Source organism: Loxodonta africana, chromosome 3 (assembly GCF_030014295.1).
Source record: "Loxodonta africana isolate mLoxAfr1 chromosome 3, mLoxAfr1.hap2, whole genome shotgun sequence".
NCBI classification, from domain to species: domain Eukaryota; kingdom Metazoa; phylum Chordata; class Mammalia; order Proboscidea; family Elephantidae; genus Loxodonta; species Loxodonta africana.
The window spans coordinates 196949018-196976815 of NC_087344.1; the positions used below are offsets into that span (position 1 = coordinate 196949018).

The 27798-nt window shown below is 43.2% G+C and overlaps 1 protein-coding gene across 3 annotated transcripts in view; it reads left to right on the forward strand.

The window, feature by feature from the left end:
* FCGR2B (Fc gamma receptor IIb) overlaps positions 1–27292 on the forward strand; it is a 78586-nt gene extending 51294 nt beyond the window's left edge. Inside the window, exons 3-11 of one of the 3 annotated variants that reach the window (XM_064282872.1) lie at positions 8360–8481; positions 9065–9276; positions 17608–17628; positions 18953–19210; positions 20775–21029; positions 21928–22068; positions 23946–24002; positions 25833–25870; positions 25993–27292. In XM_064282872.1, coding sequence (XP_064138942.1) covers positions 9165–9276; positions 17608–17628; positions 18953–19210; positions 20775–21029; positions 21928–22068; positions 23946–24002; positions 25833–25870; positions 25993–26082 — 972 coding nt within the window. In that variant the 5' untranslated portion in view covers positions 8360–8481; positions 9065–9164 and the 3' untranslated portion in view covers positions 26083–27292. Of the gene's footprint in view, positions 1–8359; positions 8482–9064; positions 9277–17607; positions 17629–18952; positions 19211–20774; positions 21030–21927; positions 22069–23945; positions 24003–25832; positions 25871–25992 lie in introns of those variants that run through there. The other 2 variants (XM_064282873.1, XM_064282874.1) reach the window with 2 other exon arrangements.
* The last annotated feature ends 506 nt before the right edge of the window (positions 27293–27798 follow it).

The window sequence follows — 27798 nt, forward strand, 5'->3', positions numbered from 1 at the left end:
GAGAACAGAAAATACAGAGAGAATTCTTGAAGATTTGTTGGCAGAAAACTTCCCGATATCATGGAAGATGAGAAGATATCTATCCAAGATGCTCATCGAACCCCATGTGAAGAAAGTCACCAAGACATATTATAGTTGAACTTGCCAAAACAAAAGATAAAAAGAGAATTGTAAGAGTGGCTAGGGATAAATGAAAAGTCACTGTAAAGGAGAGTCAATAGAATAAGCTTGGACTACTCAGCAGAAGCCAGGCAGACAAGAAGGCAATGGGATGACATATATAAAGCACTGAAGGAAAAAAATTGCCAGCCATGAATCATATATCCAGCAAAACTGTCTCTCAAATATGAAGGTGAAATTAGGACATTTCCAGATAAACAGAAGTTTAGGGAATTTGTAAAAACCAAACCATAACTACAAGAAATACTAAAGGGAGTTCTCTAGTTAGAAAATCAATAACATCAGATATCAACCCAAGGCTAGAACACATGACAGAGCAACCAGGTATTAACCCAGATAGGGAAATCACAAAAACAAATCAAGATTAAAAAAATCACCCAAAACAGGGAAACAGCAATGTCATAATGTAAAAGATGACAATATTAAATCAATAAGCATGGACTAAAAAAATGTAGTCATAGATCTTTCATGTGGAGAGGAAGTCAAGATGACATAAAGAAATAAAATTTGGTTTAAACTTAGAAAAATAGGGGTAAATAATAAGGTAACCACAAAGAAGACTAACAATTCTACACATCAAAATAAAACACAAGAAAAACATAAAGACTCAGCAAAAACAAAATCAACAACAATGAAAAGAGGAAAAGACAGTATAGAAAGATAAACTACTCAGCACAAAAAATTAATTGGAAAAAAGAAACTGTCAACAACATACACAAAAAAAGACATAAAAATGACAGCAATGAACTCATACCTATCCATAATTACGATGAATATAAATGGACTAAATGCACCAATAAAGAGACAGAGAGTGGCAGAATGGAAAAAAAAAAGATTCTTCTATATGCTGTCTACAAAAGACACACCTTAGACTTAAAGACACAAACAAACTAAAACTCAAAGGATGGAAAAAAATATATCAAGCAAACAACAATCAAAAAAGAGCAGAAGTGGCAATATTAATTTCTGACAAAATAGACATTAAAGTAAAATCCATCACAAAGGACAAGGAAGGAGACTATATAATTATTAAAGGGACAATATACAAGAAAGATATAACCATATTAAATATTTACACACCCAATGACAGGGCTTCAAGATACTCTAACAGCATTGGAAAGCAAGATAGACAGCTCCACAATTGTAGTAGGAGACTTCAACACATCACTTTTGGTGAAGGACAGAATATCCAGAAAGAAACTCAATAAAGACGCAGAAGATCTAAACGCCACAATCAACCAACATGACCTCATAGACATATACAGAACACTCCACCCAACAGCAGCCGAGTATACTTTCTTTGCCAATGCACATGGAACGTTCTCTAGAATAGACCGCATATTAAGCCACCAAGCAAGCCTTAACAGAATCCAAAACATCGAAATATTACAAAGCATCTTCTCTGACCATAAGGCCATGAAAGTAGAAATCAATAACAGAAAAAGCAGGGAAAAGAAATCAAATACGTGGAAACGGAACAACACCTTGCTCAAAAAAGCCTGGGTTATAGAAGAAATTAAGGACAGAATCCAATAGAATCCAATGAGCATAAAAACATTTCACATCAGAAACTTTGGGACACACCTAAAGAAGGGTTCAGAGGTCAATTTATATCAGTAACTGCACACATCCAAAAAGAAGAAAGGGCCAGAATCAAAGAATTATCCCTACAACTTCAACAAATAGAAAGAGAGCAACAAAAGAAACCCTCTGGCACCAGAAGAAAGGAAATAATAAAAATTAGAGCAGAATTAAATGAAACAGAGAACAGAAAAACAACTGAAAGAGTTAACAGGACCAAAAGCTGGTTCTTTGAAAAAAATAACAAAATGAATAAACCATTGGCAAAACTGACAAAAGGAAAACAGGAGAGGAAGCAAATAACCTGAATAAGAAATGAGATAGGCAGTATCACAACAGACCCAAGTGAAATTAACAGAATCATATCAGATTACTATGAAAAACTGTACTCTAACAAATCTGAAAACCTAGAAGAAATGGATGAATTTCTAGAAACTACCCACCTAAACTAACACAAACAGAGGTAGAACAACTAAATAAACCCATAACAAAAGAAGAGATTGAAAAGGTAATTAAAAAATTCCCAACAAAAAAAAGCCCTGGTCCAGACGGCTTCACTGGAGAATTCTACCAAACTTTCAGAGAAGAGTTAACACCACTACTACTAAAGGTATTGCAGAGCATAGAAAAGGATGGAATACTCCCAAACTCATTTGATAAAGCCAGCATATCCCTGATACCAAAACTAGGTAAAAACACCACAAAAAAAAGAACATTACAGACCTATATCTCTCATGAACTTAGATGCAAAAATCCTCAACAAAATTCTAACCAATGGAGTTCAACAACATATGAAAAAAATAATTCACCATGACCAAGTGGGATTAATTCCAGGTATGCAGGGATGGTTCATCATTAGAAAAACAATCAATATAATCCATCTTATAACTAAAACAAAAAACAAGAACCACATGATCTTATCAATTGATGCAGAAAAGCCATTTGACGAAGTCCAAAAACCATTCATGATAAAAACTCTCAGCAAAATAGGAATAGAAGGAAAATTCCTCAACGTAATAAAGAGCATTTATAAAAAGGCAACAGCCAACATCACCCTAAATGGAGAGAGGCCGAAAGCATTCCCCTTGAGGATGGAACCAGACAAGGATGCCCTTTATCACCATTCTTATTCAACATTGTGCTGGAGGTCCTAGCCAGAGCAATTAGGCTAGATAAAGAAATAAAGGGCATCCAAATTGGTAAGGAAGAAGTAAAATTATCTCTATTTGCAGATGACATGATCTTTTACACAGAAAACCTTGAAGAATCCTGAAGAAAACTACTGAAACTAATAGAAGAGTTCAGCAGAGTATCAGGATACAAGATCAACATACAAAAATCAGTTGGATTCCTCTACACCAACAAAAAGAACGTGGAAGAGGAAATCACCAAATCAGTATTTACAGTAGCCCCCAAGAAGATATTATCCTTAGAAATAAATCTAACCAGAGATGTAAAAGACCTATACAAAGAAAACTACAAGACACTGCAGCAAGAAACCAAAAGAGACCTACATAAGTGGTAAAACATACCTTGCTCGTGGATAGGAAGACTCAACATTGTAAAAATGTCTATTCTACTGAAAGTGATCCATAGATACAATGCAATTGCGATCCAAATTCCAACGGCATTTTTAATGAGATGGAGAAACAAACCACCAACTTCATATGGAAGGAAGGGAGGCCCCGGATAAGTAAAGCATTACTGAAAAAGAAGAACAAAGTGAGAGGCCTCACACAACTGATTTTAGAACATATTATACCACGACAGTAGTCAAAACGGTCTGGTACTGGTACAACAACAGATACATAAACCAATGGGACAGAATTGAGAATCCAGACATAAATTCATCCACATATGAGCAGGTGATATTTGCAAAGGCCCAAAGTCCGTTAAATGGGGAAAAGACAGTCTCTTTAACAAATGATTCTGGCATAACTGGATTTGCAAAAAAAAAAAAAAAGAAAGAAACAAGACCCACATCTTACATCATGTACAAAAACTAACTCGAAATAGATGAAAAACCTAAATATAAAATCTGAAACGATAAATAAAGATCATGGAAGAAAAAATAGGGACAATGCTAAAAGACATGGCTTAAAAGTATACACAACATTACAACAATGCACAAACACCAGAAGAAAAACTAGATAACTGGGAGCTCCTAAAAATCAAACACTTATGGTCATCCAAAGACTTCACCAAAAGAGTAAAAAGATTACGTATAGACTGGGAAAAAATTTTAGCTGCGACAATTCCGATCAGCGTCTGATCTCTAAAATCTACATGATACTGCAAAACTCAACGACAAAAAGGCAAATAACCCAATTAAAAACAGGGCAAGGATATGACCAGTCACTTCAAAGAAGACATTCAGGCAGCTAACAGATACATGAGGAAATACTCACAATCATTAGCCATTAGGTGCAAATCAAAACTACAATGAGATACCATCCCACACAAACAAGGTTGGCATTAATCCAAAAAACACCAAATAATAAATGTTGGAGAGGTTGTGGAGAGAATGGAACACTTACACACTGCTGATGGGAATGTAAAATTGTACAAACACTTCAGAAATCAATTTGGTGCTTCCTTAAAAAGCCAGGAATAGAACTACCATAAGATCCAGCAATCCTACTTCTAGGAATATATCCTGGAGAAATAAGAGCCTTCACATGAACAGATATATACACACCCACGTTCATTGCAGCGCTGTTTACAATAGCAAAAAGATAGAAGCAACCAAGGTGCCCATCAATGGATGAACGGGTAAATAAATCATAGTATATTCACACAATGAAATACTACGCAAAGATAAAGAACAATGATGAATCCGTGAAACATTTCATAACATGGAAGAATCTGGAAGGCATTATGCTGAGTGAAATTAGTCAGTTGTGAAAAGACAAATATTGTATAAGACCACCATTATAAGAACTCAAGAAATAGTTTAAATACAGAAGAAAGTATTTTTTGATGGTTATGTGGGAAGGGAGGGAAAGGTGTATTCACTAATTAGATAGTAGACAGGAGCTATTTTAAGTGAAGGGAAAGACAACATACAATATAGGAGAGGTCAGCACAACTGGACTAAACCAAAAGCAAAGAAGTTTCCCGAATACAACCAAACACTTCAAAGGCCATTGTAGCAGGTATGGGGGTCTGGGGGCCATGGTTTCAGGGGGCATCTGGGTCAATTGACATAACAAAATGTATCAAGAAAACATCCTGCATCCCACTTTGGAGAGTGGCGTCTGGAGTCTTAAACGCTAGCAAGTGGCCATATAAGATGTATCAATTGGACTCAACTCACCTGGAGCAAAGGAGAATGAAGAACACCAAAGACACAAGGTAATTATGAGCCCGAGAGACAGAAAGGGCCACATAAACCAGAGACTACATCACCCTGAGACCAGAAGAACTAGATGGTGCCCAGCTACAACCGATGACTGCCCTGACAGGGAACAAAACAGAGAATCCCTGATGGAGCAGAAGAGCGGTGGGAGGCAGACCTCAAATTCTAGTAAGAAGATTAGACTTAATGGTCTGACTGAGACTGGAGGGACCCTGGAAGTCATGGGCCCTGGACCTTCTGTTAGCCCAAGACAGGAACCATTCCCAAAGCCAACTCTTCAGACAGGAATTGGACTGGACTATGAGACAGAAAATGATACTGGTGAGGAGTGAGTTTCTTGGCTGAAGTAGACACATGAGACTATGTGGGCAGCTCCTGTCTGGAGGCAAGGTGAGAAGGGAGAGGAGGAGAGAAGCTGGCTGAATGGACACGGGGAATACAGGGTAGAGAGGAGGAGTGTGCTTTCTCATTAGGGGAGAGCAACCAGGAGTACATAAAACCGAAAAAAACCAAACCTATTGGTATTGAGTCAGTTCCAACTCATAGTGACCTATAGGACAGAGTAGCACTGCCCCACGGAGTTTCCAAGGAGGGCCTAGTGGATATGAACTGCCGACATTTTGGTTAGCAACTGTAGCACTTAACCACTACACCACCAGGGTTTCCATCAAATTGGTTCAAGGAGGGTCTGGTGGATTTGAACTGCTGAGCTTTTGGTTAGCATTTGTAGCACTTAACCACTGCAACACCAGGAGTACACAGCAAGGTGTTTATAAGTTTTTGTATGAGAGACTGACTTGATTTGTAAGCTTTCACTTAAAGCACAGTAAAAACACACACACACACAACTAAGTAACAGTTTGCCCTGCCCCCCCAAGGAAAAAAGACTCAGGGGAGACGGGGGGAAAAAAAAGTAGTTGGTGAACAAATTCATGCTATGGAGTTAATGATCCACCTACCTCAGTATATCACATCTACCAAGGATATTTACATTTCTCAAAGATTGCTAGTGATGGCAATGAACTCCCCGGTGAAACTTGCAGGCTAGACTGATGATTCCGGGGCTTGGACTTGGCTGAGATCTCTCATATTAGAACTTCCATAACTCAGTCCCTCCTTCTCTTTCCCCCCTCCTCTGTATTTGCATTCCCTCCTAAGCTTCCTGTTTTTCTGGAGTTGGGCAGCTGATTGTAGGGTTGGCTAGATGGTCAGCTCATGGGGAAGTGGCTGAAACCTTAGAGAGGACAGATAAAGAAATCACAAGGATCCCCTGGAAGGGTGTCAAGGTATTAAGAGGAAGAGAAACAAAGCCCAAACAAGCACAGAAAAGAGCACTTTTGAATTAAGAGGCCAAAGTGTGAGAGTATCTGGAACTGGTATAAACCAGTTATAGCGTTTATCTGCCCTGCCCAAGGTGGATCCAGAAACACAAGTCCCCACTGGAAGCAGCAGTCCAGGGACCTTTTAATGATAATAATAACAAAGATTAAATCTATATGCCAGGTTCTGTGTTAAACATTTTTCATGGATTACCTCATTTAATCTTCACAACGACATAATGAGGCCAGTGTTAATAAAGCTGCTACTTTACAGGTGAGCCAATGGAGCTAAGAAAGGATGACTGATAGGTCCAAGATTACACAGCCAGTAAGGGACCAGGCTCTGGACTCAGGACTCTCTCCAAAGCCCGTGTTCTTCATCACCGGCCTTTTCTGATTTTGTAGTTATTCATACATTTTCCATTGCCAGAAATACACATTTTATATCAAGTTGTCTCTTTCAAAGTTTTCTCCTTTCTCATTGGCGTATCTCACATTTCAATAAATAGCATGTCCCTATATTTGTAACCATTTTCTTTTGGAAACATCTCCTTGTATTTTGTTTTTTCTTTTTTCTTTTCCCAGCAGATTAATAGAAAGAGGCTATTTCTGTTTTGGCCTAGTGGCCCTGGAAATGCCCTCCCTGACTCTGTGCATATTGCTTTTTATAAGTCTTCCTAAATATTTTGTCCAGTACTTTCATCTCACTGACAGAGCTGCTGGTGGTATCTGGGGCCTGAGACAATTCAGGGAAGTAGCCTGGTGCAATGCAGGGCTTCCTGACCATTTTCACAACATGGCAAACAGAGAAAACCATACCGTACTGGTATAAACAAATGAGGCTGCTGGCAGCCAGGGACAGCTGGCCCTACCCAGCCATGGTAGGGCTGAGGGAGACTCAGTGGCTCAGCCCATCTGTAACTCTCTCAAGGCTTGTTGATGGCCCCTGCACACTGTTTGGGAGGCTCTAGTGTTGTGGGAAGTGTGGCGGCTCTAGAATCAGGAAGGTCTGGTTTCATATTCCACTCACCATGTAGCCTTACACAAGTCAATTTAACTGCTCTGACACTAAGTTTCTTCAGGTGTAGATGGGGAGGATAGATTTTTCCTTCTGGAATTGTGGTAAGAGTTAGAGATAACATAAGTAGGTGCCTCCTCCACAGTAAGCATTCACGTGCTTACATAAAAAACCCATTGCCGTTGAGGCGATTCCAACTCATGGCGACAATAGCTATTAATTTTGGTTTCTTAGTGTATTAACTATATATAGCTCTGTGCTTTTTTTTCTAATGACACTTTTAAAGTATTGATGTCAGCTCATTATTTTCTCATCAGTGGTTAAAAAAAAAAAGAATTTGACTAAAAATCAGCTAAGAGCTAAAGAAGGATTTGGAAGGGGTAGAGTGAAAAGTAGCAGTAAAAACGTGTGGTTACTGAAGGTTTCTGAGGACCTCAGAGTGAGGATGAGAACCTACAATGTTATTTCTTGAGCAAGAGGTCCCAGGAGAGGGCCCTAAAGTCCCCAAAAGAAACCCCAGAGCACCTCATGTTCTGGGGGTGCTGAGGGTGAACACATGACAGAAAGCAAGAAAAGGAAGCCAGCATTCATTGGACACCCACATGCACCAGGCACTTTCACAGCACACAGATTCTTTTTTAATTTTCCTTGACTGCAGTGGTTCTTAGCTGGGGGTGATTTAGCTTCCCAAGGAATACTTGCTAACGTCTGGAGATGTTTTTGCTAGGTGGGAAGATGCCACTGGCATCTAGTGGGTAGAGGGCAGGATGCTGCTAAACGCCTGCAATGCACAGGACAGCGTCCATAACAGCTGTTATCAGTCCCAAAATGTTAGAAGTGCAGAAATTGAGAAGCTTTGCACCTGAAGCTGTTTGGTAGGCATGACCATCTTCGATTTTACAGATGAGGAACCTGAATCTCTGAGAAGTTACCTGGCATTCCAACCCAGACCTGTAAGGCTCCTAAGCCCATGCTCTTTCACCATTGCCACAGTGATGGGAATGATGGTGGCAAAAATCAGTAAGGTAAAGAACCAGGACAGAGGCACAATTTGGTGCTCAATAGGTACTGAATGAATGAATAAAGAAATGGAATAATAATGAGGATGCCTGTGGTCATCCTATTGCTATCCTGACATATCTCCCTGTTCTTGTTCCACAACCCAAAAGTGAGTCAGGGTTTATGATGATAGACAAAATCGAATGAGGATGGGTGGCTTCAAGCACCTATACTCAATTTCAGGAGGAGCCCGGATTTCAGTGCCTGGGTCTCCAAATGGACCCGAAAGTATGAGGAAATCGCCTGCACACTCTCCTCCATCGTCTTTTCTAGACAGGATAGCGCCTGACACGGGAGGTTCTGAGCTGACGATGAGGACCATTCTCTTCCTTTCCCCAGAGCCCCAGCGAGCTTGTGGCCCCAGAGGAAGCAGAGCGACTTGTTTCCCAGTTTCTCAACTTTCTCTGAATTTGGAAGTTGGGCTGAGCCAGATTAACTCTGGGAATCCTGAATCTTCTGGGAGGGAACAGTTGAAAGGAAAGAGGGTGGGAGGGGAGGAGCCTATAATAAAACAGACCATTTCTTCTCACTTCCCCTTTTGAGTTCCAGAATTTGTGTGTTCTCTGAGTGGAATCTCTCAAGCTTCGAAAGCAGCCCGGGCCTACTGTGCTGACTGTGAGCTGTTGGAGCTAGCCCACTGCAGGGAGTGATGGGAACCCCCTCATTCCTACCCCTCTCAGCTGGTGAGAGTGACTGGACTGATGGCACAGTCTCCCATCCTTTGGGCCATATGCTGCTGTGGACAGCTCTGCTCTTCCTGGGTAAGTCAGCTCCCTGCCTCCTGGAGAGGGAGGTAGAGCAGCAAGAGAGGCAGGTGCACTTTCTTAGCTCAGGGTGCTGCCACCTTAATTGAGGCTGAGCTTGGGCACTGTTGAGGGGTGGCATGGGAAGCGTGTCAGGAAACTCAGGAGAGTGATGGCAGGCTCATGAAGAGCAGCTCTGACAACTCTGTGGTCCTTGGCAAATCATGAAATTAGCAGAGTTTTTTCTTCGTTAGCATCTTTTACTCAATCTCACTGGGCACCCAGGGCCCTGATGCTCTCCCAGTCCACATATAGTATCCTACTCTGAGGAAAGTCCCAGAACTTGAATGACTAGCGAGCAGCCAGAGTGTTTCCCCTCCTTAGAAATTTGTGATTCACATGGGACCAAATTTTAGGCCGGAGAGAGACATCATGCCTTAGACGAGGGGATGCAGAGAGGAAGCTTTAAGTTTTGTTTTGTTTTTTCAGTTGGGGGGTAGGCTGGAGAGAGTGCAATAGTCATTCTCTGTGCCTCTCAAACCACTTCCTGCCACAGAAGCCTGTTTTATGTGTAAGGAGATTCCCTTGGGCAGAAGCATGGGAGGGTCTGGGTTATCCAGGGAACTGGGCCTCAGAGAATCCAAACACCTGGACAATTCTGGAAACGTTGATTGTGGGACCAGAGAAATCACACATGCCTCCTTTCATGGTACAGATCATGGGGTAGGTTCTGGCTCTGATCAGAGAGAACGCTGGGTTTTTAGGCCCAGATAGAGGGTTATTTTCTGACCATGTTCTCAGCTGTGGGCCAGTGGAGAGGGACTGATGACGCTGGATTTGAAGAAGAGTCTAGTGGAGGCCAGAACTTTACTGCCAAGACTGTCTCCCCAAACTCAATTCCTGGGGTTTCCACTTTGACATTCACCTCAGGATGGCCCCAGAGGAAGGCATGCAGTCATTCCCCCAATTTATGTGCTATGACTGCTAGTGAAATATGGTCACTTCTGGGATCCCTCAGCCTCAGTGCTAGATGATATTGGGCTACGGTGGGTGAAAGCAAGGAAGCCAGCACATTCCCCTATGTGCAAATGGAGTGGATTAAGATAGCATAGAACGTAAAGCGAGTGAGCACCAAACTGCCTCATTTTTCATGTGAGGTAGCTCAGGCCTGGAGAGGCAAAGGGTTTCTCCATCTTTGCTGACAGTGCCATTAATGTGTTAGTCACCTGGGCAAGACTCTTGGGAGGGACCTTTTGTACTTTCTTCCCCTTGCCTGTTTCTTAAGTCACCAAATACCTACTAACACCCTCTGATCAGGTCTTGATCACTCCTGTTTCTTCTCTCTCAAATCCATTCTGCTCACATCTTCAAGCGCAGTTGTGACTGTCACTAAAAAAAAACCCCAGCACTTCATAAATGCCTTGAGTGTTGCTCTGTTGTCTACTGAACAAAGCCTCAATTCTACCCTTCTAACCATGTTCTCCACTGTACCCAAACGGACCTTTTTCTATAGCCAGGCAATGTGTAAACTGTACTTCCTTGCTTTCAACACCGTTGCTCCCGCTGATTCTTCAAACTGTCTTGTTTAAACCTCATATAAATTCTTCTATGTGCCAGACACCATTCTATGACTTGGGGATATATCAGGCAACAGTACAGATAGCCTTCGTGACTTTAAGCACAAGGTCTTTGAATCCTTCACAATGACTACATTGGGTGTGAACTTAGTTGTATTCACTACTATTTGTTGAATTTTAGAGTGCACAAATCATTATTGGAGACTTTTCTCTCTTTTATTCACCTCTTTGTTCTTTCTTTTCTTCCTCCTGTTTCTCCTTCTTCTTTACTTGCTTTCCTCCTGCACTGTCCGCTTGCCAATCCTACATACTCAGGTTTTAACCTATCACTTCTGGATCAACAATCCCCAAACCTATCTCTCTTGCTTACTCTTTCAAGCACAATTTCACATTTCCCCTTGTTGGTTGGGCACTTCCGAGTTGATTTGCCAGCTTAGAAACAAAACATGTTCAAAATTCAACTCATCATCTTCCCCTTACAAATGTTCATCTTCTCCTAACATTTATACTTGTGTGAATACAACTACCTTTCTTCTAATCAACCACTTATATCATCCCACATCTCATCAAGAGCCATTTCTCTCACATCCATGTCCTCTTCTTCACTTCATATTGCCAGACCAACTTTGGGCTGCCTTATCTCCCACCTAGATTCATCCAGAGAATGATTTATAGAGCATCAGTAAATAAACTTAATACGGCTACTGCCCCCTTTGAGCTTACATTCCACTGAGAGAAATAGGCAATACACAAACAAACAAATAAGTCCTATGAAAATGTAAGCAGGGGATTGTGATCAGAATAGTTGTTGAAGGGGAGATGAGGGCGCAGCCTTAATAAATAGGATGGATGGGAAGAGTTTTCTCAGGAGGAGACTTTTAAGCTGTGACCTTAAACATGATAAGGTGTTAGTCGTCTGAAGAGGCAAAGGAAGCATGTTTAGGATAAAGGGTGAGCAAACCCAAAAGCCCCAAGTTTAATTAATTTAAAGAAGGTTAGTGTTACTTGAGCCAAATGGGGAAGACGGACTGGAGAGAGGCTTGAGAGGTGAGCAGGGACTAGGTCAGGTCCCTCATGGACTTCTACATTTAATTTTAAGAGCAGTGCAAGACCATTGAATGGTTTTAATCAGAATAGTACATTAACCGCTTTTATTTTTTAAAAAGAACTCTAGCTTCTCTGTAGAAAATGGTTTATAAGGGGGAACTAGAGAAGAAAAAAAAACAAGTTAGGAGATGGTTGCACTAGTACAAGAGAAAGCTAATGATGACCTGAACCAGTGGTGACCATGGAGATGGAGAGAAGTCGACGGATTCAAGATCTAAGTTGGAAGTAGAGTCAACTGGATTTGCTGGTGTGAAGGGGGATGAGGTTGGGAAAAGGAGGAAAAAAAGATGACTCACAGGTTTGGGGTATGAATAACTGGGTAGTTATGAAAATATACACTGATATGGAGAAGTTGTTGTGTGCCATTGAGTCAATTCTGACTGGGAGAGAAATAGAATGTACCTACTTAACTTGGCAAAATGGAGGTCATTGGAGATCTTGACAAAAAAAAAAAAGTTTTAGAAGGCTGGTGAGAGTAGAGTCCAAATTGGAGAGCACTAAGTAGGAAGAAAAGGAAACGAGGACAGATTATGCAGGAAAAAAAAAAAAAAAATTGAGAAATTTGGTTGTGAAAGGGAGCAGAGAAATGGGGTAGTAGCTGGAAGAATATGGGGGTGGGTGTCAGGGGAGGGTTTTTCTTTAATGGAAGATCCTGGAATATGTTTATGTTAATTAGAAAGAGCCAACAGAGAAGGAGAAATTGATGTTGCAGAAAAGAAAAGGAATAACTAAGAGAGGGACATCCTTGAGAGACTGAGAGAAAATGAGATCCAGGGAATATGTGTAGACACTGACCGTAGATAGGAGGCCAGACACTTTCTCACTAAAAAGCTGGGAAGGAGAACATGGGTGAAGATGCAGGTAGGTTAGTAGATTGAGCTAGGGGAAGATGCTACATATCCTATCTGATTGCTTTTGTTTTCTCATTGAAGCCTGAAGGAAGCCACCAGCTGAAAGTGAGAGGGAACATGAGGCAGAGGGTAAGACAGGAAGGTTTGGGAAATGTTTATTAATTTCCTAAGGCTGCCAAAACAGATTACCACATGCTAGATAATTCTCTTACCTTTTTATAGGCTGGAAGTCCAAAATCAAGGTGTTAGCAGGGTTTGTTTCTTTTTGAAGGCACTGAGGGAGAATCCATTCCATGCCCCTCCTAGTTTTAGTGGCTACCAGGAATCATTGACATTCCTTTGCTTGTGGCTTCATCACCACATCTCTGCCTCTCTTGTCACATGACATCCCCCCTCTGTCTCTGTGCATTTGTTTTCTCTTCTTATTAAGTCCCCAATCATTGGATTAGGGCCCACTCTACTTCAGTATGACCTCATCTTAACTAATTTCATCTTGCAAGGACCCCATTTCCAAGTAAGGTCACATTCTGAGGTTCCACGTGGACATGAGTTTTGTCAGAGCACTATTCAACCTGATAAAGGGAGTTGTGAGGAAAAGATGAGTGTCACTACCAAGAGTAGCAAAGCAAGCTTATGAGAGAAAACTGTCAGAGTCATTGTCATGTTGAGTGTCCTTTTGTCTATGATGATAGTAGATTTACAGAGACACCAGGCGTGGAGAATAAGGGGAATTTGATGGATCAGGAGAAGGGCAAGGGAATTAAGAGGACTCTCAAGGAGGTAATTATAATAATGAATCATAGAATCCAAACCAGATGAGGACAGAGGTGAAGGCAGATATGGGTGGAAAGATAGTGCTTTTTTTCAGGGTGGGGGAGGTGGTTGTTGTTGAGAATATACACAGCAAAACTTATACCAATTTAATTGTTTCTACATGAACAATTCAGTGACATTGGTTGCATTCTTTGAATTGTGCAACCATTTTCACCCTCTTTTTCTGAGTTGTTCTTCCTCCCTTAATGTAAACTCACTGCCCGCTAAGGTTACTATCTAATCTTTTGAGTTGCTGTTGTCACTTTGATCGTATACAGAGGGCCCTTAAAAGAGCATCATGCTCAAGGCAGACATTCTTTACTAGTTAAACTAAACTATATTTTTGGTTTTAAGAAGACTTCAGGAGGTATTTTTGGATTAAGGTTTAAAGATTATCTCAGGACAATAGTTTTGGGGTTTCATCTAGCCTCCAGGGCTCTAGAAAGTCTGGTGTCCATGAGAATTCGGAATTCTGTTCTGAGTTTTCTTCCTTTTGATCGATATTCTTCTACAGAATCTTTGATCAAAGTGTTCGGCAATGGTAGCCATGCACCATCCAGTTCTTCTGGTCTCATGGCAAAGGAGGCAATTAAGAATGCATTCAATATCTTCCTCCTATTCTTGACTATCCTTCTTCCTCTGTTGATCCAGGTGAAGAGCTACCAATTGTTGTGCCTTGGGTGGCTGCTTGCTCGCTTTTAACACCCCAGACACTATGCAAATGAACTAGGAGGTAGAACGGAAGCACTAAACGCATCATTAGGCCAATTAACAGGGATGTCCCATGAAACCAGGATCCTAAACATTCAAATCAAAGAACCAAATCCCATGAGGTGTTTGGTTGTACATAAGCTGCCTCAGCAGCTACTCTTTCTTTCTTTTGTCATTGTTGTAAATATACGTATCACACAACTTTTGCCAATTCAACTTTTTACAGATGTACAACTTACTGACAGCACTTACAGTAATGAACAGTGCAATCCTACCCTTAATCAATGCAATTTTTCTCTTACTTGTAACCACTAATAAACTTTGGTAACCACTGGTTACCAATAAACTTTAGTCTCTATACATTTGCTTTTTATTGCCTTTTTGCATATGTGAGGCCATACAATATTTGTCCTTTTGTGATTGTCTTATCTCACTCAGCATGATGTCTTCAAGCTCCATCCATATTGTAGCATATATCAAGACTTCATTTCTCATACTGAGTAGTATTCCATTGTATGTAAGTATGTGCCATATTTTGTTTATCCATTCATCTGTTGATGGGTATTTAGATTGTTTCCACTTTTGGGCTATTGTGAATAGTGCTGCAATGAACATTGGTGTACAAGTCTCTGTTTGAGTTTCTGCCTTCAAGTTTTGTGAGTATCTACCTAGGAGTGGAATTGCTGGGTCATTTGGTAGTCAGTGCTTAATTCTTAATGAGATCAAAGATAATTACTGTGAGGATAATGGAGCATATGAAATGAAAGAAGAGGAGGTTGTAGTTAAAACATGAGATGTTTGATTTTGGAGGTGGTACAGTTTCTAGTGATGCCAAGGTCTTGGGAAAACCATGGGCATATGTATGTATGCCCATGTATGGGAGAAAGGTCACTGGCAATGAAGGAAGGAAAACTGAAGGAACTAAAAAAAGGCCAGGTGTTGGGTGGGCCATCCAGATTGATTCTGGATCACTGAAGTAGCCTCTTTCTTAACTGATCTCTTCGGTATTTCCCTGGTTCCAATCTATCCGACACAGCATTGTCAGTTTCTACTTGAAAATTTTGTAACTTCCCATGGTTCACTAAACTAAAAAACAAACTTTTTTAAAAAATTACTTTATATTTATTTAAAATTTACCATGTGTCAGGAAGCAAGTAAGTCAAATGCTTTACTTAGATTATTTCATTCAATCCTTACAACGGTCCGTGAAGGTACTGCCATAATCTTCATTTACAAATGAGGAAACTGAAGCACAGAGAAGTTAAGGAATTCTTAGTAGTGGTGGGTGGAGTCAGCATTTACAGTCTGTGCTCTTATTGTCACATCACCTGGCATTTGGAACCCTCAAGAGTATGACTCCTAGCTCCCTTTTCAGCTTTGTCCCTCATTACTGGAGGTGTTTAAGCAAAGACCAGAATTCAAGCAGAGGTTGGACTGCAATTTGTCGGGAATGTTGCCAAGTACCTGCTGGTCTTTCCAACGGAACACAGCCTTCCTTTCTCGGTCTGTCAAAATCCTACCAAGTCTTGAAGGTCCATGGGATTCCCTACCTTACCAACCCCGAATCCTACCAAATACAGAGCCTTGGGATATTTTCCTCCTCTAAAGCTCCATAGCATTTTATCCATACTCTTCTAATGGCATTAAGCACATTTATCTTATCTTAGATTATACATGTTTTTTATCTCCCCATTGTTGGTTCAGTGAAAGCAGGGATACTTCCCTTAGGGGGACTCAGCATACATTGTAGAACAATAGGCAGCCCATGCAGATTTGTTGATTTACACTGGAAAATTTTTTTTTTTTTTACAAAGTAGCATAGGGTCACTATGAGTTGGAATCGACTGGACGGCACTGGGGTTTTTTTGTTTTTTTTTTTTACAAAGTAGCAGAGTGATTGGTCCAAGTGTACACATCAAGACAATGGCAGAATCAGGACCAGAATATAGTTCTCCAAACTCCCAAGCCAACACTCTCCCTACAACATCTTTCTCACTCCTTGCTCCTGCTTCGATTTCTTTCCATACTTAACTTTTGTCCTTGCAAATGTACACATATTTGGAAGCTTCTTGACTTTTTCTCAGCACAGACACAAGTGAAAGCCTCCACCAATGGGCATACAAACATCCAGACACACATACATTGGGCCGTAATTCAGCTAAGGAAATAACTTCAATTCTTCACCCAACAATACCAACCAACCAACCTGTTGCCATTGAGTTGATTTCAGACTCATGGCAACCCCATATGTTGCAGAGTAGAACTGTGCTCCACAGGGTTTTCAAGGCTGTGACATTTTAGAAGCAGACCACCAGGCCTTTCTTCTGAGGTACCTCTAGGTGGGTTTAAACTGCCAATCTTTCAGTCAGTAGTAGAGTGCTTAACTATATGTGCTATCCGGGGACTCCTTCACCCAATAATAGTGCCCATAAACCCCCCCCAACTCTTCTATTCCGCCTTCCTAGCTCACACTTTGTCTTCCCTTGAGAAGACCTTTCCATCACCCAGTGGTACCCCCTTCCCCCCACTGAGGTATCCTTTTGCAGTCAGTCTCCCTTTATTCTATCAGGTATTTATAATAGCAAAAAATTGTTATGATCAAAATTTTAAGCAATAGGCATGTTAAGTTAAACACAGGAGACCCAAAAGTTGGATATAGTACAGTCATTACAAATGACAACATAGAAACAAACTAATCTACTGAACCTTATATTGCTCAGTGAAAAATCAGATTAGAGAACAGTTTTTACAGCATATCCTCATTTGTCATTTATGTATGGCCGAACGTGTATATCACAAGTATGTTTTCGTGGAAAAAAATCCCAAAGGATGTATGTCAAAGTGTTAGCTTGTGTGTACTTTCTATTTTTTCTGCAGTGATCATGGATCCTCTGCTCAACACTTGTCTACCCCTCACCTGTCCGCCCTGCTCTCAGGACAGACTCTCACAAAATCATTACAATGAGGCATAAAGTACATGTGAAGCTAGACAAAGATCTTCTTTCAGAGATATTTTATTTCAATCATTCAAGAATGTTAAACCAAATGAAAGTGTCATAAAATAGGTGGGAGAGAGCTTTATATCATTTTGTTTCATTTTCTTCTGTTGTTGGGGAAGGAGCCCCTAATCTTTTGAAAGTGTACCTCATCCAGGCAGTCACGGAATGGTGGGCGAGGGCTTTGCTATAGGTGGGATGGGGGTATCTTCTAGACCCAGGCTCTTGGCCTGGGCAGAGATGTCTTGGTACTGTGACTCAGGCTCTGGACTGATTTTGTTTTCTCTCTTACAGTTCCTGTTGCTGGAACATCTGGTAAGTGCTCAACCCACATCCTCTCTCTTCCTCAGCTGCACACCTCCTCTGCCCCAGCGCCCTGTGCACCAAGGTCAGGAAAGGGCCATTGCTCCCAGAGGCTGCCCTTCCCCTTCTCTTTCTCTCCTTCCCCTCCTCCCAGGGAGGCAGGTGATGGGCAGCTATGTCCCCAGGTGCTCCAACCCCTGTGATTCTTTTGTGGTGAGATATCACAACTACTGTCACAGAAAATGAGAACTCTGTTCTCTTGTTCAACTGCCTTCCTCTCTCCAAATAAAATCAAGAGCCTGGTAATTTTAATTTCAGCTTCATGCAAAATCACATGATCTGCTTAGGTTGTCCCCGTGTGTTGATAAATCCTCTACTTTGCACAGATCTGTAGGCTTTGAGGCCTGTTCCCTTGCACAGAGAGAGGGGAAGATGCCTCTGGTTGTAGCTTGGTGCAATGGACTTTGCTGAGCACTTCTTTCTATGTACTACTCACCTTGCATGGACTTCAGCCCAGCTGGGAGGGCTCCTCAGACTTGCCTTCCAGAATCTCTCCCTCCCTTTTTATCCTTTTGAGGCCACAGAGTCTCCTCTGTACTTGGTATCAGGAGGGGCCATCCTGACCTCCTTCCTAATGGATAAGGAGTGACATTGGGTCACAACAGAAAGCTGATGTCTGACTCCCAAGCCTGACATCTCCACTAGATGCACACGCTTGTTTTCAGTCAGCCCTGGAGAGAGTTTGTTTACAGGGGAGAAAAGCGAGTCCCAAGAGAGTATCATGTGTGGGATGTGTATGGGTGTGTGTCTGTGAGAGAGAGAGAGAGAGAGAGAGACAGACACACAAGTACACACATACAGAGACAGAGAGAGGGAGAGAGAAGGAACTAGTTAGAATATCCCTTGGAGATTTTATACATCTATATATTCTTCCCTGGGCGATGCAAATGGTTAAAGTTACAAACTGAAAAGTTGGCAGTTTGAATCCACCCAGAGGTGCCTTGGAAGAAAGGCCTAGCGATCTACTTCCAAAAGATCACAGCCATTGAAAAGCCCTGTGGAGCACAGCTCTTCTCTGAAACACACGGGGCCACCATGAGTTGGAGTTAACTCGACGCCTCCTGCTTCTGAGGAGCCGTGAAGCTCCCTGAGGGGACTGGGTTTCCGGCCTCATGGTGGGATGTGTGAGGGAGAGGAACTGCCTTCAGTTGCAGAGCAGCCCTGGATCTGGCTCCACCGTTGCTGCCCTCAGTAGGACCACAGGTGCTTCTTTGTTTGACATGCAGGGCCCGCTCAGTCTCCTTCCCTCATGTTTCCCCCTCTCTCTGCTCCTCAGAAGATCTCCCGAAGGCGGTGGTGAACCTTGAGCCTCCATGGACCCCTGTGCTCCAAGACGACTACGTGACTCTGAAGTGCCATGGGGCCCACATCCCTGGGGAAAACGCCACCCAGTGGTTCCACAGAGGAAGCCCCATCCCAACTCAGGTCCAGCCCAGCTACGGCTTTAAGACCACTGTCAGCGACAGCGGGGAGTACAGGTGCCAGACAGGCCTGACCAGCCTCAGCGACCCTGTGCAGCTGGACGTGTTTTCCGGTCAGTGGAGGGCAACCTGGGGAGGGTCTGGGAGGATAATGAGAGATGCAACCTGCTTACTTTGCAGAGGTTTCCAGAAAAGGGGGTGGAGGAGCCTGTACTGGGAATCAGTGCTGTGAGTTGCTGGAAGCGGTTTTTGACCACTCATTTCCGTTTTTTGTGTGTGGCAGGGGTGGAAGTTTCTATGATATTCCTCAGAATACATTAATGACTGTTTTTGCCTCATCCTGATTAAGAAAGATCATAAGACCACGGACATGTGAGAAAAGCAGAAGGAAATCCCTACTCCATAAAAATGTTTCCCTTCTAATGGCAGAGAAGAAAAATACAAGGTTGGCATCAGGCCACCACTGAATCCAGCTCTGGAAATTACTGGTCATATAACCATGATGAATTTATTGAACGCTTGAGTCTCAGCTTCCTTGTCTCCTCCCTCGCCCCTTCTTCATGCTGTTATAGTGCTCAGTACTCTTCTGTGCCTTGTCCTTCTCTTCCACCAGGCTCTGGGCACCTTGAGGTTAAAGTTGTGTCTTATCCATCTTTGTCTTTCCAGCCCCTGACATGGGGCAGAACTCAATAAATGTTTGCTGAACAGATTAATGGTTTTCTAAAGCTCCTGGCACAAAGTAGGTTCTCCATAAAGAAAAGCTATGATGTGAGGAAGATGGATATTGTCATTATTCTTCTTCATTTGGTCCCACCCCCTTGCCTGATTCCCAGACTTTCCTCAAAAGTGCACATCAGGTTAATTACATATCTGTGACGCTTCAGATAAAGACTCTGTTGACACAAAGCTCCACATTTACTAACATTTATCAAATAAGCTAACGTTTGTTGGATGTTCATGACTTCCTACTATCCCCAAAGACACAAGTCTCTGCTGTCTGTGTCTGTGTCCGCATGTGTTATCTTGTCTCTGCTGTCTCCTCTCATTCCCTCAGGGAAGGACTGCATCTCAGCGGTCTCTTGTGTCCTTCCTGCAGAGGCATGTTGGGTTCAGAACAGTGCTCTACCTGGGTTCATCTCCTGCCTCCTCCTAGAAAAGAAAAGAAAAGATGAGCATATCCTGAGCGACTACCATGTCCCAGGAACCATTGTAGATGCATAGTATTATTGTGTCCATTTTCACAGCTGAGGAACTAATGCTCAGAAGAGTTAAATTCCAAAACAACCAAGCCAGTTGCCATCAAGTCAGTTCTGACTTATGTCGATCCCATGTGTGTCAGAGTAGAACTGTGTTCCACAGAGTTTTCAAAGCTGTGACCTTTCAGAAGCAAATTGCCAGGTTTTTCTTCTGAGGCACATCTGGGTGGGCTCAAACCACCAACCTTTTGGTTAGTAGTCAAGTGTTTAACCATTTGAGCCACCCAGGGCCTCCAGAGTTAAATAATTTGTCCAGTATTACTGAGTTCATAAATGATGACATCAGAATTAGGGACCAATACTGTCTGATTCCAAACTTGACCTCTTCCCACCACATATCATGTCTCACCAGTAAGGCTGGTCTCGATCTCAGATTTGAGCCAAGACCTTCCGGGTCCTGTGGTCTCTCTGTGTCTTTCAGATTGGCTGTTGCTCCAGACCCCTCAGTTGGTGTTTCAGGAAGGGGAGCCCATTGTGCTCAGGTGCCACAGCTGGAAGAACAGGCCTCTGTACAAGGTCACATTCTTCCAGAATGGAAAATCCAAGATATTTTTCCGTAAAAATACCAACTTCTCCATCCCACAAGCAAACCACAGTCACAGTGGAGATTATCACTGCACGGCAATGATGGGGCAGCAGCTGAAGACATCGCAGCCTGTGGCCATCACTGTCCAAGGTACGTGGAACTTTGTCAAGATGTAGGGCAGTGAAATGGTTGCACAACTCAAAAGAACGTAATCAACATCACTGAATTATACATGTAGAAACTGTTGAATTGGTGTATGTTTTGCTGCGTATATTCTCAACAACAACAAAGAACCAGTAGCAATGAGCAAAAAAAAAAAAAAAAAATGTAGGAAGGGGGAGGAGAGAATGGACATTTAGGGCTAAAGTCACATGGGCCTACACGAAGATTTCAGAAATGCCACAGCAGCAAAATCAGACACTGGGCCAAAGAGTCAAGGAGAAGAAATGTGGGGGCCTTCCTAAGTATTGGCCAGGGGAAAGAGTAGGGGCCCCATCTCTGAGCCCTCTATATCAAGGCTCCTGAGTTCTTCCGCTTCCAGGTGATGGGTGATAAGGCTTTTGTCCCTCTTTGAAATGCAGGCTCCATACTAAGGACAGCAGTGGGACTCTCTCAGCAGTTCACTAAGCTCCTGACATTCCTAAGAGATGAGGTTTGCCTGGTCTCTTCTCAGGCCTCATGTTACACCCATTCGCTCCCAAAAGCATGACATGTCCTGAGCAGTTCAGGGCTGTGCTTGAAACAGCCGTAGTGCCTCCCTTTGAAGGCTACCCTCCCTGCTGCCCTAAGGGCTAAGAGGAACACTTTTCTCTGCCTCTGCACGCTCGCCAGTGTGCCAGGGCCTTATTAGTTTGGTGCGGACACCTGGGTGTGGGGAGGCACAACCCCAGCCATAGAACCCTGTGCAGGTGGGGTTTAGAGGAAGACACTGTTGCACCTGTGAGTGACCCAGACACAAAATAACTACAGGTGACAAGGACTGGGGCATAGTATTGGAGAAGGATGGGGAGGGTGGAGGTGGGACAGAAATAATACTGCCTGTCCTGAGGTCTCTCTCCCCCAGAGTCTGACAACGCGAGCGGCTCTTCAGTGGTGATTATTGTTGTGGCTGTGGTCTCGGGGATTGCTGTAGTGGCCATTGTTGCTGCCGTGGTAACCTTGTTCTGCCTCAGGCGAAAGCGGATTTCAGGTTTGTGGTTCCCTTGGCCCCTCTTATTATCAGTTCCCACTTGGGCAAGACCCTAACCCTAGCCTTTGGCAGAAATTCTGTCTTTGGACTAGATAATTCTTAGCATTCAGATATAGCCTCATATTTCATTCATCCGGCGAACATTGAATAAACTTGCTTATGTGTTAAGCAGTGTGCTAGACGCTGTGGGTGAGACCAAGATAAGGAAGTCCACACTGTGGGGGAGACAGAATTCCAAATGGAAAAGTATAATATGATGGGGTAAGAGCAATGCTAGAGACATCCAAAGGCTATGATGGGGGTACAGAGGAGGACACACGAGCCAGCATGCGTTGGGCCAGTTAGAGAAGATTTCATGGGGGAGGAAATACAGTACAGTGATTGAAGCACATGTGTTGGAGTCAGACTGCCTAGGTTCACATCTCAGCTCAGTAGCTCACCAGCTGTGTGACCTTGGGTAAGTTGCTTAACCTCCCTGTGCTTCAGTTTCCTCATTTGGAAACCAGGGACACTAATAGAATCCACCTCACAGGGTTGTTATGAAGATGAACGAGGCTAGTGCATGAACAGATGCCTAACCATTGCCGTTGAGTCAATTCCGACACATAGTGACCCTATAGGACAGAGTAGAGCTGCCCTATACGGTTTTCAAGGCTGTAATCTTTATGAAAGCAGACTGCCACATCTTTCTCCTGCAGAGCAGCTAGTGGGTTCGAACAACTGACCTTTTGGTTAGCAGCTGAGCGCTTAACCAATAATGTGCCACCAGAGTTCCGAACAGGGCCTAGTACATAGCAAATAGCACATAAGTACAAGCTATTAACCATTATGAAGGAGGGGATGACTGAAGGTAGAAGTTAGGCAGGCAAAGAGGTCCGGAAGAACATTCCAGGCATGGGAAACAAAAGTATGGAAATGAGGAGCACTGGGGCTAGGATGGGGGCCGCGGGAGGAGTAAGGATGGTATTGCAAGCAGTTTGATGCTGTCAAAACAATAAGTCATGAGACAGATAGAGAGAATGGATGAAGCTAAGCCGAGTCATGAAGGCCACCTAGTCCACCTTATGGAACTTGAGCTTTATTCCAAAGGTGATGATGGCAAGACTGTAAGCTCCCTGAGGGCAGAAACCATCTCTCTCTTTTCCTCCCTGGTTTCCCCAGCACCTAGCACAGTCCATGGCACACAGCAAGTTGCTCAATAAATGCTTCTTCATTGACTGGCCAGCTGAAGAACTTCGCTCTTAGAGGGCAGCTTTGTTCCTCCTTGGTATTAATGTAGAAGAGCTGAGGGAAAAGCGAGGCTACCAAAGAAATCTAAAGAAAATAATCACAATTCACGTTTCCTGAGGAGAGAAAGAGCGCTAAAGACATTGGGACACAGACAAAGTAAAGGAAAGAAAAAAAAAAAAAAAAGACTTGAAGCCACAGAGAAAGAGAAAATAATAATACTAATTCTGCATAGGAAACTTTGCAACTGGTTCATAGCCAGGACCTCAGTTACGGATAAGCAAACTGAGAGATACAGAGAGGATACTGAGAGGGCAAAAGAGGTGTTTTTTTAAATAAGACAGAGCAAGTCAAAGGAAGAGGCAATGGAGAGGCCTCTCTAACACTCCCAGCCAAACCCCAGGAGTTCCCAAAATTCCAGATTTCTTTCTCTCTGGAGCAGCCCATTTACAGGCCAGGGCAACCCCTGGGCGGGGGTAGAGACGAGGGTAGGAGTGGGGGTGGTGTGTGCTGGGGGTGGGGAGGAGAGGAGGCATCTGTGAGATGGAAAGGTCTATGTTGTTTCTAACCCAGTCCCGCCCCGGGTCCTTCATCCTGAAAACTCAGGCGCCACCCCATAACCCTACTAACTTCCTATGTGCCCCTCCTAGCTTACCCAGGAAACCCTGAACACAGGGAAATGGGAGAGACCCTCCCTGAGCAACGAGGTGAGTGCAGCTCCTACTCTAGGGGCCCAGCGATGCCCCACTAGGGCTGCCAGATGGATTGGAGCCAGCAAGAACACAGGAGAGGGAGGGGCAGCGGGAGGAGGGCAGGGGCTCAAATCGCTTGGTCAGCTCTGAGTCTAACTCCTAGGCCTACAGAGGACCTCGTTAGAGATGAGGCAATGAGGAGCACCTGTGCCTAGATAGCCGGAGGCAGGCTGTGTCCAAATTTCTGGGGTCATGAATGCTAGGCATATGTTCAGAGCAGGAAACTAGAGATACTTGGGTCTTTCTGTGGGGCTTTGGCACAGCTGGCAAAGAGTAGGGGTTAGGAGTTTAAGGCTGAGGCGAATGGGATTAAGGAGGTAGGATTCTAAGAGGAAAGGAGAAGGAGGTCCTAGGAAAAAACCCTAGACTTGTTGAGGAATCTGCTTCTGTGGAGAAATAGAGGCGCAAGTGGTTGGGCTTACCTCTTAGTGGAACATTAAGAGGTGATTTGGGCTTGAGGAAGTTCTTGGCTTTACTTTGGGGCAAAGCTTGGCTTTAGTGCCCTGTTGTGTAGGTTTAGTGGTTATGGGCCTGGCCCCAGCTCTGTCATCGTCATTGAAGAGAATCTTGAGTAAGCCACTTTCCTCACAGAATTTAGTCACCTCTCTGAGGAAGTGAGTGGATTGGCCTGGATGAACTCAAAGACCTTTCATGTCTAAAGGCCTAAGAGTCAGTGACTGTACAACTCCTGGCCCAGATGGGGGTGTTCAAAAAGAGTAGTCCAGGCAACTTCTTGATTCTAGTTAAAACCAAAGCATGAAAGAGCTTGGAGCTTTTTCAAGGGTAGTAGAAACAAGCAGGGGAAAGAGGCCATGAGGACTGCACATCAGGTGGCTGGAGTATGACTCGGAGCAGAGCCAACAAATTTGAGAGCTTGAGCAAAGTAGCACCTGCCTAGCTGCGCTTTGAGCAAGGCCTCTATGTCCCTTGGCCAGGCTGAGTGGAGATAGGGGCCTGGGTCTGCACTGTGACCAAATCAGATATAGAAAAGTCCAGGCACCACTGGATTAGCTGCCTTGATGTTTGGCTCTGCCTATGCTGGTGTAAACATCTTTCACAAGGCATTTACACAGCCAGGCACCGGGGCTGATGGCAAACAGGGCCTCTTTGTGTCCAGGGCATAAGTGAAAAGACTAGATGCATTGTTTTAGGCTCCTCCCCAGCATCCTGAGGGGTGCTGATTTTCAGATACTGAGGCTGCTTTTCACACTGGCAAAGTGAAAGAGTTCATTGGTTTAAAAAAAAAAAGCAGGCAAGGTATTTGGTACATTTTGAATGCTTACCTGAGAAAGATCTTCATTTCCCTGTTCTCTCTCTCTCTTTCTTTTTAATATCATAGAGTAAGTATCAGACTCTTCAAAGTTCCAACAAAGATGCACTACATTTGGCCCATGTGGAAATTGTCCAAAGCCTTCTCTCCCTGAAGTTTGCGGTCAGCAAAAATCTGGATTTTACTTCGTTCTGATACTGCTAACTCTTCTTCCCTAATATCTCAGATCTCTGAAGCAGCCTGATTTGCTTCCAGGAGAGTTCAGCAATTCTCTGAAAAGAATGACTACTTCCCTTTGCCAGTGTGGCCAGTAGGGGATGCTGTGAGGGTGGGTGGTGAATGAGGCCGTATTTACTCAGCTCTTGGCCTTTTTTTTTTTTTTTTTTTGGCCTACATGCCTGGGTTGAAATTGGTGAGGCCTTTTTCTCAAGTCACGTTTGTGGCCTGAGCAGCTGCATACATAGGCCCTTTTCTACAGCAGTGCCCCAGCTGATCTCTGTTCTTTTTGCCCACAGCCCATTTCACTAATGCTGAGGATGCTGCCAAAGTTGAGGTGAGCCATCCCAGCTATCTTCTCTTCCTTCTCCCTCTCCACTCTCCCCTGATTCCTCCTCTGTTGCCTTCTTTCCTGTGACCTGTCTGTGAATCCTCATTGTTCTTTTCTGCTTTCTCTAGGCTGAGAAGACAATCACCTATTCACTTCTCAAACACCCAGAAGGTCCAGAGGAAGAAACAGGGTCCCCGGATTACGAGAACAGCACTTAGTCTGTACTGTCTTGCCCTGGGACTTGGGGAAAAGAATGAGAGAGGCTAGAATCTGATGTCTCCTGGCCTGAATTTCCCTTGGAGAGGACACGGGAGTGCTGCAGATCCAGGAAAGGGGAAGGACTCTTTCAGAGTTATCTACATGAGTTCTGAAGCTCTCTGTTCTGAAAGCCACTAACAATACGGTCCCAGATGATTGACTGTACTGATTCCATTTGTGCCTAAGCACTTCTTGTCATCAAGACCTTTCTGTTTATACTCCATACAACCAATAAAAATTTTATTAAACGATAGTATATGTGAAGGGAAGGACAGCATACAATACAGGGGAAGTCAACACAACTGGACTAAAGCAAAAGCTGTGAAGTTTCCTGAACACAACAAAACCATTGAGGGATGGAGTAGCTGGAGTTGGGGCCTGGGGTCCAAAGTTTTGGTGAATATCTAGGTCAATTGGCATAATAAAGTTTATTAAGAAAATTTTTTGCATCCCACCTTGGTGAGTGGTGTCTGGGGTCTTAAAAGTTTGGGAGTGGCCATCTAAGATGCATCAGTTGGTCCCAACCCACTTGGAGCAAAGGAGAATGAAGAACACCAAAGACACTAGGAAAATATTAGCCCAAGGAACAAAAGATTCACATAAACCAGAGACTCCATCAGCCTGAGACCAGAACTAGATGGTGCCCAGCTACCAGTAATGACTGCCCTGACAGGGAACACAACAGAGAGTCCCTGACAGAGCAGGAGAAAAGTGTGGAGCAGAACAAAAATTCACATCGAAAGACCAGACTTAATGATCTGAGACGGGAGGAAACCCCGAGCCATGACCCCCGTGTGCTATGTCAACCCAGAACTAAAACCATTCCCGAAGCGTACTCTTCAGACAAAGATTAGACTGGCCTATAAAACATAAAATAATACTTGTGAAGAGTGTGCCTCTTAGTTCAAGCAGATACACAAGACCAAATGGTGGCTCCTATCTGGAGGCAGGATGAGAAGGCAGAGACAGGAACTGGTTGAATGGACACAAGAAACCAGGAGTGGAAAGGAGAAGTGCGCTGTCACATTATAGAGACTGCAACTAATGTCACATGACAATATGTGTATAAATTTTTGTATGAGAAATTAACTTCAGCTGTAAACGTTCACCTAAGGCACGATTTAAAAAAAAAAAAAGAAAGAAAAGAACAGTAGTCGCAAACAAGAGAAACGCTTACGTTATAGGTTGTTGTTACCTTCCAAGTTGAAAATATATGTAAGTGTGCATATGATCTCAGAAATGTTAAAACAGACTAACATATACCAAAATATTAAAAGTGGTTGTCTCAGGAGGAATTACCAGTAATTTTTATTTTCTTTCTTTTTCTGTAAAAATCATGTATTGACTGTGTTTACAGTATTTTATTAAAATTTACCTTTTAAAGGCTGTGTTAGTTGCGGTGTAGGCTGACCTATCTGGAGTCTGTTTGTCTTCAGTGATAAGAATCTTGGGAAGGTAGTGACGGACAAAAGGTGGGGAAGAGGGGAGATAGGGATGTGGAGCGTAGGGTTAGTGCACCTCTTCTTAAAACTGAATAACCTCCTTCCAATAAACCTGTACCCTTGGTTCCATGTCTCCTGCCACTGCAAATAGAACAATCGCTTTGTCCTGTGAGTGGTCATCTAACATACTCCACTGGTCTCACCCCTTCAGGAACAAGCGAGAATGAAGAAAAC